General features: G+C 36.9%; 1 protein-coding gene across 2 annotated transcripts in view; it reads right to left on the bottom strand.

Moving 5' to 3' along the window:
- sprt (PDZ domain-containing protein sprite) overlaps nucleotides 1-13,738 on the bottom strand; it is a 54,427-nt gene that overhangs the window by 17,155 nt on the left and 23,534 nt on the right. The window contains exons 2-4 of one of the 2 annotated variants that reach the window (XM_089698800.1): nucleotides 5,149-5,250; nucleotides 3,889-3,979; nucleotides 2,438-2,488 (exon numbers count right to left, since the gene is read on the bottom strand). In XM_089698800.1, the coding sequence (XP_089554926.1) occupies nucleotides 2,438-2,488; nucleotides 3,889-3,979; nucleotides 5,149-5,216 (210 nt within the window). In that variant the 5' untranslated portion in view covers nucleotides 5,217-5,250. The remainder of the gene's footprint in view (nucleotides 1-2,437; nucleotides 2,489-3,888; nucleotides 3,980-5,148; nucleotides 5,251-13,738) is intronic. The other variant, XM_089698801.1, reaches the window with a different exon arrangement.

The following is a 13,738-nucleotide window of genomic DNA, read 5'->3' as shown; positions in this document are numbered from 1 at the left end:
CACCCGGCGACTGCTGATCGCAAGGCAGACTAAACCCAGATTATACAACGCATATCCTACTGCGCAGAGGCTAGAGCAACAAAAGTTAACACCTCATTAATTATACCATCTTCATTCTATATACGAGTTGTGACGAAATAAATACATTGTTATTCACACCACTAAACTCCTCCAAAAAGCAAATACCCGGACTTAGTTTATGTAGGGTCTGGAGATACGATGATGAGGATCAAAAATACAACGGCTTTAAATGTTGTGGAATATCAGGTGGCTTGGTACCAATATCAAATATAAGAAATATTAATTTAATCCTTCTTATATCTACTTATTAAACGTTAAACGTGTTTAGATATTTTTAAAACTCTATAGCGCTACTATTTATTCAATCGGTCTCGCACCATCCAGCCTAATGCTAAACTATTCCTCCTTTTTATTCCTTAGAATTAAAGCTATAATATGGCGTAAATTCTTAAGCATTTCGATCATTGAATCGTTAAGTCGCAGTTTTTATGGAAGCAGTATTGATGGTTATTGACAAACGGACGTTTCTTTGAAATCACATTTATGGCAATTTGTAATTTAATTCCTGATTATCTTGTTATTTATGAATGTTATTTAAGTGCAAAAAATCGAGAGCCATCTCGTAATTATAAACGTATAGTTTAATAATGTGCTTCTGACAACAGCCATTAAAACTAATATCTAGGAATGTGAAACTATGGTGATCGTTTTCAATGCATATGAATTAACTTCAGATCAAGTACAATGTGATGTACGATTATTGATAGTAATTTTTAATTACGTCTCTATATTTTAAAGAAAAGTAATAAAATACATAAGAGACATATTGATTGCTACAGTATTATTTTAGGTACTTAGGTTCTCTAGTATAAAATTGTTATGGTTCGTTTATTATGTCGTAATAAGTATCGACTCATCATATTTAATACTAAACAAAAAAATCTTCTGTACATATATTTGTACCTGATTTGTAATATTAAACTGTAAACACATAAATTATCGATTATTACTGAGAGCAAGACAACATTCTCATGAAACCATATTGACTCACTGGAATATATCAATCTAACCTTATTAGTTCGCAATAATTAAATCAAATGAAATCAAACCGAGTTGCAACTTGTCTACCTTTATTTGAAACAAATTATGTGTGAACGCATGTATCACAGAATATATAATATAGGTAATACTAGAAAAAATCAAATGGCGAAATAAGATATACATATTTACTGTCTAGTTGAGTGAATAATAATTGTTAAAATTTATACGGTAGAAACATAAATATCGATTGTGTCGATTATCTTACAATATCACCAGAAAGATCGGCCTTTTGAACTTTGATTGCGTATAATTATTTTAATTGGAACCTTATGTGAAACAGAAACTGTACGGCACATCACGTCGGGGAGTCACGACACGTGACGCACGCGTCCATCAGATCGTATCTCAGCCGATTGTTATGCCACTCATAGTGATGTCACTAATTAGTGGTTATCGATTAACCTTTCAATTTTTCATTCACTAGTAACCCTCTATGGATAATGAACCATCATGCATTTGGTATTGAACTTACATAAAAGTTTGGATAATTAAAAGTTAAATTGAAATCGATATCTTATCTTAAACTATACCGTAGAAATAGGTACTTATATAATATAGCATCTAAAAACAAAATCGTATAAGTAATGTAAATAATAACTTTATTCAACGCGCCTATAATTATAATTTTGATGGCACAAAAACAACATTTACATTATAATGTTTAATTATGAATAATAAAGTTAGATATGATTTATAAACGATTTTCAAGGGTATCTATAAATGTTTAATTGGTAACCTACTTTACGAGGCAATGTTAGCAATTAATTCACCCATGTACCTAACAGTATACTGTATATTTAAAGCATTTCAATCCCGTTGCCGATTAACTTAATCTCTATGAAAAGATAAACAGTATGAGAACTACATTTATCTTGACAGTTGACACACAATAATTAGTCTCGAAGTGCCAGGGAATACGGAATAAACCAAGGAATAAACAATTAAACGCATAGATAATATCACCCACAGTTATCTGAAGAATTGTGCCGACCTTATCTTTCTCTCAGGTTTGCTTAAAATATATTAATTTAATTTTAATTAAAAATATACAACACAATCAGATTATAATTATTATGTTTATGACGAAGCATCAATTTTTTGTACTAGATATTCAATTGTTAAAACTTTTAGGTCACATAAACTCGAATTAATTAATTAATTTAATTAAATATTAATTATAATTCATTAATAATTTACACAAACAAAAAAATTCCAACACCTTCCACGAAACGATGTGTTATTAGGGACTATTTGTAAGAACTTTTTTAGTGGACAGGGTGTAGTTGGTGTAGTGATGTATAAAGATGCACTTTACCTTGGCTTCCAGATTCTCCAGGTTAACGACCCCTCCCGTCTCCAGCGTTTGCTGCAACAAACAGACCTCTTAATTGTAATGTTAATTAATGTTTGAGTACAGGCCTCTGTGCTTTGTGCGCGTTTCGGCGATCGCCACAAAGCCCATGCTTGAATATAAAATGTGTTTTTAATGAGCCTTCCAATATGTTTTTATGTGATATACAAAAAATGAGAATATCAAATGACTTCATTAGATTTGGAGTACATCTTTATTGAACATTATTAATTGCTCTTCCGTGTTTAATTCAGTGATAATTTGATTTCAGTTAATTTTTGGGATGTGTTTTTCACTTTTTTATCTGAAGATGTTGTTTTATGCAACGGCTTAAATTGTAGATATTAGATATTAATGGAAATAACTATAATCGCCTGATACAAAGCAATAAGTTAATTTGAATATTTTTTTTAAAACCTTGCTCTATAAATTACCTCTAGAAATTTTTACAATTTCTTTTTTGTGATGAAATGACCTAAAAATTTAAATTAAACAGAAATCCATTCTATCAATAACACACCAACAATGCGAATACCAACGAATACGAACAACATAAACTTTAAAGAATCAGTTCTCAGAAGTAATCTTCTTAATTTTTATTTTCTAAACAAGAAATAGGCATTCTAATTGAAATTAGATTTTTTGTGCGCAGGAACGCGAGTGAAACGAGGAAGTATTGTAATTGCATGACCGTACTCGGCGGCCGACTGGGATTACACAGAATTTTACTTTTCTTTAATTACCCCGCGACTATTGCTGGTATGTTCCAGTCATTAGAAATAGGGCTGTTACCGCAGTGTATTACAATAAATCCAACTGCTATTAATTATTATAAATGCCAACGTTTGTGAGAATGTTTGTTACTCTTTCACGAAAAAGGGACAGGATGGATTGGGACGAAGCTTTGCAGTGATAAGAATAACACAATATGAGCTATATAAATTACTTGTTGTTACCCGCGGGTGTCACCATCCGGAGGTACAGCTAGTCATTTATATTTGGTTCCTTCAAATGAGCTTCAGTAAGTTTGGATTGACTCCCTTATAAACAAGTTCCGTACGTACCGTACGGTCATACAGCTGAGCAATAGATGGTCAAATACTCACGCACAAAGAAATTCTTTCGCTCCAAAGAGCAAAGATGACTCATAAGTACTCGCCTCTCAAGAAAAAACTAGCAATTAAATATGCGTAAAGGATACGCCTTTGATACGGCGTAACGGTTATACGCCAACAGTAATAAAAACACTAAAATGTTACATTGTAATCTTCAATTTTATTTGAATGTCCGATGTTTCGCTCGGATATTTCAGTACATATAACTTTTTGTTTAAGTTGCATGCGCATGTAATAATATGCATATATCTACATATTAAGAGTTTTATACCTATACTACAGAGATATTTAATTATTTACCATAGAGGCAGATCGCTGCTGCTTGCTGAGGTCATGGTGGCTGCGCGTGCGGTCCTCGCCGACGTCGGAGTACTGCCCCGATTTGCGGCTGCTGGAACAATAACAGTATTTGAAATGGCTTCAAAGTTCTTACATTATATTCGATGTAAATACACAACCATAATTAAGAAACACGATAACAGTCGTGTGAATTGAAATAGCAAATTGTAGTAAAGTTAGATAGGCTTTGAGATGATAATCATAATTATGCCAGACACGCATATACGAGGCATACGTAACATTTATACGAGTAGGTCAATAAAATACAAGCAACGCCGTCCGTCATGCATATGCTCGCATCTCGTCGCCAACTTTCAATTCATCTTGCGTCTAGCGCATGCAATAAAATTAATGATGCGCAGACGCATGCACCGGCCGCGGTGCTGCAGAGTATTTCTAGTAGATTTAGCGTAATTGTGCTTTTCGCTTGCGTCAGGGGAAGATGCATGATATTAAAGTTTAAATTTGAAATATAAATATCACATGAATGGACAGATTAGAAAACGTTATTTGTTTTCATTAATTTTATCTCAGAATAGGGAATTAATCTGAGGTAGATAGGTATACATATATAGTCTGTATAATTTGTAAAATATTTATCAAAATGTCGGTTTCAAGTTAACGTTGACGTATATTTTAGTTGAATAATAAAAAAATACGCCTCTAATCGACTCTACAACTCTATATAGCTGTAGAGCAAAATATGATTCACTTTACGTTTCTCTGTTTTGTGGCTCTACATTAGAAGACGCTGCTTACTTTAACTTTCAGGGTGGGCAGTAGAACATGTTATTGTGGGTGAGATACGATAAAATTAACACGCTACATGCTCGTTTACCTTCTACACTAAAACGTAAGTACTTCATTATCAATAGAATTGAAAACAGGTTTACCTTAATACCCAAATGAACACGTATGTAAAATTTACACCTACACAAGCATTTCATAAAGTAAATAACATGTAGACTCACATTATAATACCTGCAGTGTATTATATTTATATGTTACTAAATAAACAACAGGCCAATAATTTTAAGAAGCCCTTTTTATTGTTACTCTGTATTAATGTATTGCGTCCTTTTATAAAATTCTTATAAAAACCATTATGTTATAGGTGTGGTTATAGGTTATTGTTATGTTATTGCATACTATTTCAAGAGGTGGTGAATACATGACCTGTTGTACAAACTAAATATGTATTTGTTTCTACAATAACGTTACCTTGCAAGTTTCCTATGAGCCCGGCGGCCGCCACTGATCATCGACAGCGTGCTCATCACCGCCGACATGGCCACGGCGATTGTTCATAAGACCTGAAATAACCTCATATTACAAATTGTTAACGCTTTACACATATTAAGCTATGTTGATTATTAATTTTATAGATACAGTATGCACATAAAAAGTTATCCCAGCAAGTTCATGTTCATCTTTTGCGAATTCTAGGTTTTGTTCAGGAGACAAAACTTAAAATTGGTTTCATATGTTTTTCTTAGAAGTGTATCGTTTTAAATTTTATAAGACCAATAGTAAAACCCATTTTATTTCTGAATAGTGTATATTTAATGCTGATGGTAATAATTATGTAAAATATATAATTGTTAAAACCAGAAGTTCAACAATAGCTATAAATAACTCAATAGGTAATTCAGGTAGTAATAAAAATGAAAACAATTCCATTACAAATCACTTTAAACACATCAAACGATCTTTTGTTAACCGTTAGAGCAATTACACATCTTTGCTCAATCGGTTGGCAGCATGTTGGCAGATACGCGGTTTGCACAACACCCGTGGCAATCGCTAACATAATAATTACTGCATTACGTGATTGACTCAGCGTCATGGGAACTATTGGAGGATTGCACAAATGCAGCCTTCCGATGTATTCAAATTTGATGCTTATTGTATAATTTGCCAACTTGCTAAACTTCTTAATTTACCAAGATAAAATATGACCTCTATAGGTATGTTAGGTTTTACTCCTTTCAATTTTAAGATCAGTACCTAGTTAGATTAAAAATTTCATTTTTCTTGTCTTTTCTCAAACACCGTTGGTACCTAATTGGAATCCCTACATGGTTGTAGCCCTCAACAATTAGGCTTGATATTTTCACATATTGCTACGTCCAGTCGTACACTACCACTCAACTACCGTGTAAGTAATGCCATCCATTTATAAATCTGTTATCGCAATAATCTTCGTATTCCCAACGCCAGATTTACATATAATAGCCCCGGCGTCACATGCGGTGTTTATCTGATAAACTATGAAAGCTCTCGCCCGATTATGGTACATAGTTGGAATTTATTTAACGCTAGGAAATATTCTATATATGTACAGCTAACTTTCAGCTTCAAAGAATAGTATGTGTAAATAGACCTCCACATTGTACGATACTGATTAAAGATTACTTCAGTAATGTATTAATTCTATGCATGTAGGTTTATAAGATCATCGAGGTATGTAAAATTTCTGTAGGCATATAGAAATTTCGTAAATATCGTATTTATTCAAAAAATTATTTAGCAAAATATTGGTCCATACTTTTTTGCAATTTTATCTTATTATAGATTAAATAAAAAACGAGAAATCATACGAACATAATTAAGCAAGAAAATTCAGATAAAACGCATTAGGAGCTCGTGCTTAACCGCATACCTCTTAATGAAGTGTCGATACGGTCTATAAATGGCTATGGTGACCTAGAGTCAGCAGGTGTATTCACTTTCAAGTATTTATATCATTTTATATCTAATAAATAAGTGTTGAATATCATAATTTGCGGGTTTTATTGCTATATAAATCACCAGCTTAGATATAAGCCATACACATTTTATCTCACAGCAATGACGAAGCAAAACGAAAAGCTTAGGACCATTAGGACTTACGTCATTTATAAAGTTCACTACTTATTACTATTATTAAGCAGGTTTAAAATAATTTAATAATAACATAATATATAACATACTTAAATATTTGAAAATCAGGAAACGACAATTAAAAGGAACATGACGACACAATTTCGGGGTGTCATGGCCATATAACACCTTTTGGCCAAAGCCAACCTCACCTGCTCGTGGTGCACCCTGCTGGTCTACAAACGAGGCTCTGGCGATTAGTTTAGAGTGGTAGAACTACAGCTGCATACAGTCTCTGTATGTAGCACGAACGGGCTGTAGTTCGTCCGGGGCAGGACCACTACCTCACAGGAAACCGGCGTGAAGCATTAATTTGCGTTTCGCATAGGGTGAGTGAGGAATCCGGTAGCCCATTCCCCCCCCCCCTCCCTTTAAGCATCATGGCAGCGGTTTTTAACAGAAATTTACCCCAGGAGGGTACCAGCTCCATTGATGCTGGAGAATCCCTCCCTGAACAATCTCGTTCGGGCCGCCCTACGTATTCTGGGGAGGGCAAAATACCGCTCGTTACCTCCTCACCAGGCAAAAAGAGCAGAAAGACCAGCGCACCCCTTTCCACGCTCCGCGTTAACTTTTGCAATATCAGGGGTATTCATTCTAACATCAACGCCGTGCATTACCACCTCGAAACGGCGAAGCCGGCCTTACTGTTTCTAACCGAAACTCAGATATCTTCACCGTCTGATGTATCATACCTTAGTTACCCAGGCTTTAGCTTGGAGCACAATTTTCTACCCCGCGCTGGTGTATGCGCTTACATCCGGGAAGATATCTGCTTTCGTCGCCTTGGTCATCTTGAAGGTAGGGACCTTTCCATCCTTTGGCTACGTGTGGAATGCGACGACCACCCGCGCATCTATGCGTGCCTCTATAGGTCCCATAGCGGAAACGACGAATCGGACCGACTCTTTGAGCACATTCAGTCGTCGGTTGACACCGTGCTTAATCAGACTCCTGCTGCAGAAATTGTTGTCCTTGGTGACTTTAATGCTCATCATGCTGAATTTCTCAAGTCACGAACAACCGACCACGCAGGTAGATCTGTACACGACTTCGCTCTTGCCTATAACCTCACTCAATTGGTATCATCGCCCACGCGAATTCCCGATATTGAGGACCATACGCCTTCTTTGTTGGACCTTCTGCTGACTTCCCATCCGGAGGGCTACCAGGTAAATGTCGATGCTCCTATGGGCTCTTCCGACCACTGCCTAGTCCGGAGTTCAGTGCCAATCTTGCACCTACCTCGGCCTCCACGTGCAGGCCACCGTCGCGTTTGGCACTATAAGTCTGCAGATTGGGATGGGATGCGTACTTTCTTCTCATCATATCCCTGGAGTCGAGTTTGTTTCTCCGCGAATGATCCTAGTGCGTGTGCTGACTCTGTCGCCGATGTGGTGCTTCAGGGAATGGAGCTCTTTGTTCCAAACTCCGTTGTTCCCGTGGGCGGCAAGTCCCAGCCTTGGTTTGGTCGCTCTTGCAAATCGGCATCTCGCTGTAAACAAGATTGCTACCAGGCCTGGGCCAATGCACTCGCATCTAGTGATCCAAACGCCCGTCCATTGAAAAGAGAATTAAACTCGGCCTCTAGGTCCTTCAAGAAGGCTATTGCAAGAGCGAAGGCAGAGCACATTGCTAAGCTTGGCGAAAAACTTGCCCTACTTCCTTCGGGAACTCGAGCCTTTTGGGCCCTCGCTAAAGCTGTGCAAGGGAATTTTTGTCAGCCGTCCTTACCATCTCTGCGCATGGAGAATGACTCGTTAGCCCACACAGCAAAAGAGAAAGCCGACCTTCTTGGCTCTCTCTTCGCTGCTAATTCGACGTTGGACGACACAGGGTACTTACCACCTACCATTCCACGATGTGATGCATCTATGCCCGACATTCGTTTCAGTCAGAGAGCAGTGCGTAAAGCACTCCTTTCCCTGGACGTCCATAAGTCAAGTGGCCCTGACGGTATTCCTCCCATAGTGCTTAAGATGTGCGCACCTGAATTGGCTCCGGTTCTCACGCGACTTTTCCGGCACTCCTACTCTACTGGCGTTGTCCCGAACTCATGGAAGACAGCTTTAGTGCATCCTATCCCGAAAAAGGGCGATCGCTCAGACCCGTCCAATTATCGACCCATAGCTATCACTTCTTTGCTCTCCAAGATAATGGAATCCATTATCAATCGCCAGTTGCTCAAGTATCTGGAGGAGCACCAGCTGATCTGTGACCGTCAGTATGGATTCCGTCACGGACGATCGGCTGGTGATCTTCTAGTATATTTAACACATCGTTGGGCGGAGGCGATTGAGAGCAAGGGTGAAGCGTTGGCGGTCAGCTTGGACATAGCGAAAGCCTTTGATCGGGTCTGGCACAAAGCGCTTCTTTCGAAGCTTTCTTCCTATGGGCTTCCCGAGAAATTTTGCCGATGGGTCACCAGTTTTCTCACTGAGCGTAGTATGACAGTCGTGGTCGACGGTTCATGCTCCGAACCTAAGCTCGTGAATGCTGGTGTACCTCAGGGCTGCGTTCTGTCTCCCACACTGTTTCTTCTGCATATCAATGATTTGCTGCGCGTTAGCAGCATTCATTGCTATGCAGACGACAGTACGTGTGATGCAGTTTATGCCGGCTGCAGCAATATTTCTCGGGATCGCGTCATTGAGTGCCGGAACGATCTTGTGTCCGTAATCGAAACTTCCTTAGATGAAGTCTCGAATTGGGGTCGAATTAACCTGGTCCAATTTAACCCCAATAAGACACAAGTCTGCGCATTTACCGCTAAGAAGAATCCCTTTATCGCGACTCCCGTTTTTCAAAGTACTCCTCTAAAAGCCACAGCCAGTATCGGAATTCTTGGACTCGAAATCTCGAGTGATGTGCAGTTCTCTTGTCATCTGGAAGGTAAAGCTAAGTTAGCTTCGCAGAAACTAGGTGTACTCTGTAGAGTGGGGCAGTATTTCACTCCGAGCCATCGCCTTAACCTTTATAAGGCGCAAGTCAGGCCGCATATGGAATACTGCTCCCATCTCTGGGCCGGTGCACCTCAACAGTATCTCCTTCCATTTGACCGAATTCAACGGAGAGCTGTGCGACTCGTTGGCGAGCCAAGTCTAACCGATCGGCTTGATTCTTTGGCATTGCGTAGAGAAGTCGCTTCCTTATGCGTCTTTTACCGCATTTATCATGGGGAGTGCTCTGAAGAACTGTTTGGTGCACTGCCTGCTGCTGAATTCCACCATCGTACGGCACGTCATAAGCTGAAATTCCACCCATACCATCTGGACAGCTGGCGATCAACAACTGTTCGCTTTAGAAGAAGTTTTTTGCCTCGTGCTACCGAAATTTGGAATCAGCTCCCGCGGGCAGTGTTTCCAATGAGTTACGATTTGGGGACCTTTAAGAAAAGAGCGTACACCTACCTTAAAGGCCGGCAACACACTCGCCATACCCCTGGTATTGTGGGTGCAAGTGGGCGACGATGATCATTTACCATCAGATGACTCGTCTGCTCGTTTGCCTGCTCTTCACATAAAAAAAAAAAAAAAAAAAAAAAAAAAATTCCTGAAGCTTAAATCCTTTTTCCCTTTCCTGTTCTAACGCTTTGCTATTTCCTTCATTGTCTTTGAGTCGTATAGAAATTAATAATTTTAGATGTTCATGGATATGAATTTGATGTCTACGGGGTTGTGATTTATTTTCTGCAGGTTTTTGAGAATTTGAGTACCGATTCCTTAAGGTTGCATATTTTATCTATTACTAGCTGCTCTGCGCGGTTTCACCCCCGTGGCTCCACTCCTGTTGCCCGTAGCGTGATGAAATATAGCCTATAACCTTCCTCGATAAATGGGCTATCAAACACCGAAAGAATTTTTCAAATCGGACCAGTAGTTCCCGAGATTAGTGCGTTCAAACAAACAAACAAACAAACTCTTCAGCTTTATAATATTAGTATAGATATTGACTCAAATGAACAATTAATGTTTAATGACCACCAGACAGACATTCATTACCTATAGGTAATATTATATAATATGAAGCTTTTACCTATTACTAAAACTATTCTGTAACCTATAAACATCCAAAGAAAGATACAAAATTTCATAATTAGTAAGTTGACACGTTCGTTATCTAACGGTCATCATTTGACGATATATTTCTACAGAAGGGTATGTTGCGCAGATGACGTCTTTCCGGCTAGATAAACTAATCACCAGGCGTTACGTGCGGACGCATCAATAGAGCGCCGAGCGTTATCTTGAGACGTGGAAATGTTAGGCTGGTGATACACGGGCGTTTTAACGCGTCGTTATTGAATATACTTGTAGCTTAAATTAAAATAATAATAAGGTAGAGAAATTGTTCGTTAAATAAAACTAAATTAAGGTCACTTCTCACCCGTATTTACGAAATAATAATATTTTGATATTTTTCTTGTAATAAATTGTAATATTTTTTGTATAATTATAAATAGGTTACATACTAAATCAAAATATTTTTTATAACAAAGACAGCCTATATCTGTTATAATTTACAAAAAGTGCCACTTACTTTCTTACGCCTTACTCTCTATTATTAGTGTTTCTAATTATAATAAACAGGTTGTCACATAATTAAGTTATTCCAGCATAAATAAATAAACCTTATCTATAATTATAAGGCTTAACAAATTTTGTTTCATTTAGTAACGTAATACCTGTTGTATAGGTACTTACAACGAACATAAATTGAAAATGTATACCTACGTATGCCAATAGCTCGCTCTTTCGTTGTTTCTGGAAAAATGTAGAGCTCTATAGGAACTACTCTACTCTATAAGTAAATCTATGTGAAACGTGAAAAGTAAGAAGTAGGTATATTATGTGTATGTCTATCCACAAAAAGTTATACGATTAATTATCTTAAAAATATCGAGAAAATTTTCGCCAATAAATACGATGAAATTAATTTACCAACCGGTATCATACATACAAGCTCATTAGTAGTCAAAGGCAGATTAAAAACAGTATATTTTTAAAGAAACGACGACTATGTTATCTTTAAGTACTTTAATTTAAATACTTAAAGAGAGACTAATTCAGTCGTTGCTTTAACAACGTTTAGATAAACACTAGATTTCCGCCCGCGGCTTCGCCCGCGTTTTTAAAGAAAAACTCGCATAGTTCCCGTTCCAGTGGGATTTCCAGGATGAAACCTATCCTATATGTTAATCCAAGTTACCCTCTATATGTGTGCTAAATTGCATTGTAATCGGTTCAGAAGTATTTGCGTGAAAGAGTAACAAACACACACACACACATCTTCACAAGTTTGTGAAGGTGTGTGTGTGTGTGTTTGTTACTCTAGTAGGATATATTCCTGTTTAAAAGTATCACAGAGACATTTTAAAAATAATATTTAAATAGAGTAAATATTGAATTTTGTCGAATCTTGGAGCCAATAACAAAACGGTTCTCACCAAACATCGCGCGACAATAAAACACGTTAAGTACTGTCCAAATAAGTTTCTCACACTTGCTACACAATGAATCCATAAATTTGTGTCCAAACCTCAATTTCCGTTAAAATAATACTATAGTATCCTTTGAACCGTGCAATCATGATAACAAGATCTAAGCCTTATATCAAACCCTTATTAAAATATATATTTTTTAATCCCATGCTACTTTCTCTATTTTTAGTAATCCGTCGCAGGTGCAGTCTAATCGCATGAAGGTAATAAAATATATGATGACATGGTGCCATGTATCATTACAAAAAAAGTGTTAACCTTTAAGATTCACCACAGATGAACAAAAAATATTCACACTTCACACTCCACGAAACGTATCAGATCGCATTCCATTAATCATTATAAATCAACGGGTGCCAAAAACGCGTGTGTACCTATGTAATATATATTTACATTCAGATAGAGATCTTATATTTTTATTTCATCGAAAGTGAAGTAACTAAAGTGAATGTTCCATAAATCATACATCGTAAATCATTTCTAATCACATTTTGACATTCCGTATAAATCTTGCAAGTTGTACCTAACTTGGGGTCAGTTTTGATATGCCACGGCTTAAATTACATAGTTAACATTCCTACATATTTGGGATGTTAAAATTAGAGTTGAAAGTATGTAGAGTTGATGATGCAATTGAAACTTAATCTATAATCATCTTTCAATAGGTAACCATTTCTACGAATTTTAATCTATTTCAGTACTTATTTCTGTGAATGTGCTTTGGAATTGTTCCGATGAGGATTGGTATCAAAATTCTGATAGCAAGGCGTGCACGAACCGGTCCCAAGCCACACTGATTTTTTTATTCTTTCTCGTAAAACCATGAACCGACATCGCCTTTGGGGCTTTTCAAACTTTAACAAACGATTATTTTAAACGGAAAATATTTCATGGAATAACATCGAACCAATACACATTTTACCATATAAGAATATATTTAACACTTCACCTGCTTACATTGATATTATAAACAAACGCCTGCATACCTCTGCAATCAGTAAAATGTATGCAGTCTCATAGACACGCAGAAATGTGGCTCTCTAATTAGTCACAAACGATGCATTCATTCAAACTAGTGGTAGCCCAGTGATCGAAATTTTTACGATAAAATATATAAACACATATTTATAAAGATAAATTATTGGCAACGAATATGGCTCGGTTAAATGTATGAAAACAAATAGGTACTTTAGTAGGAGAAAAGCAGTTATGTTTACATAAAAATCAATTAACAAAATTAACCGTTGGAAATTGTTTTATAGCTATTACCTACGCACACAAATCTCATAAATCATTTTAATTTGAAAATTATTGAAATGAATATTTAAAAAGCTGATTTATAGCGTAATAATAAATATTGATAATTTTATTTGAGCTATTATAATATTA

The sequence above is a fragment of the Colias philodice genome, chromosome 9 (genome assembly GCF_061535455.1).
Source record: "Colias philodice isolate Cphi_HAF_F1 chromosome 9, ilColPhil1 Martin Lab GWU primary, whole genome shotgun sequence".
In the NCBI taxonomy this organism is placed as follows: Eukaryota; Metazoa; Arthropoda; class Insecta; order Lepidoptera; family Pieridae; genus Colias; species Colias philodice.
The sequence above is the reverse complement of the archived record's forward strand: the minus strand, read 5'-3'. Positions and strand labels throughout refer to the sequence as shown.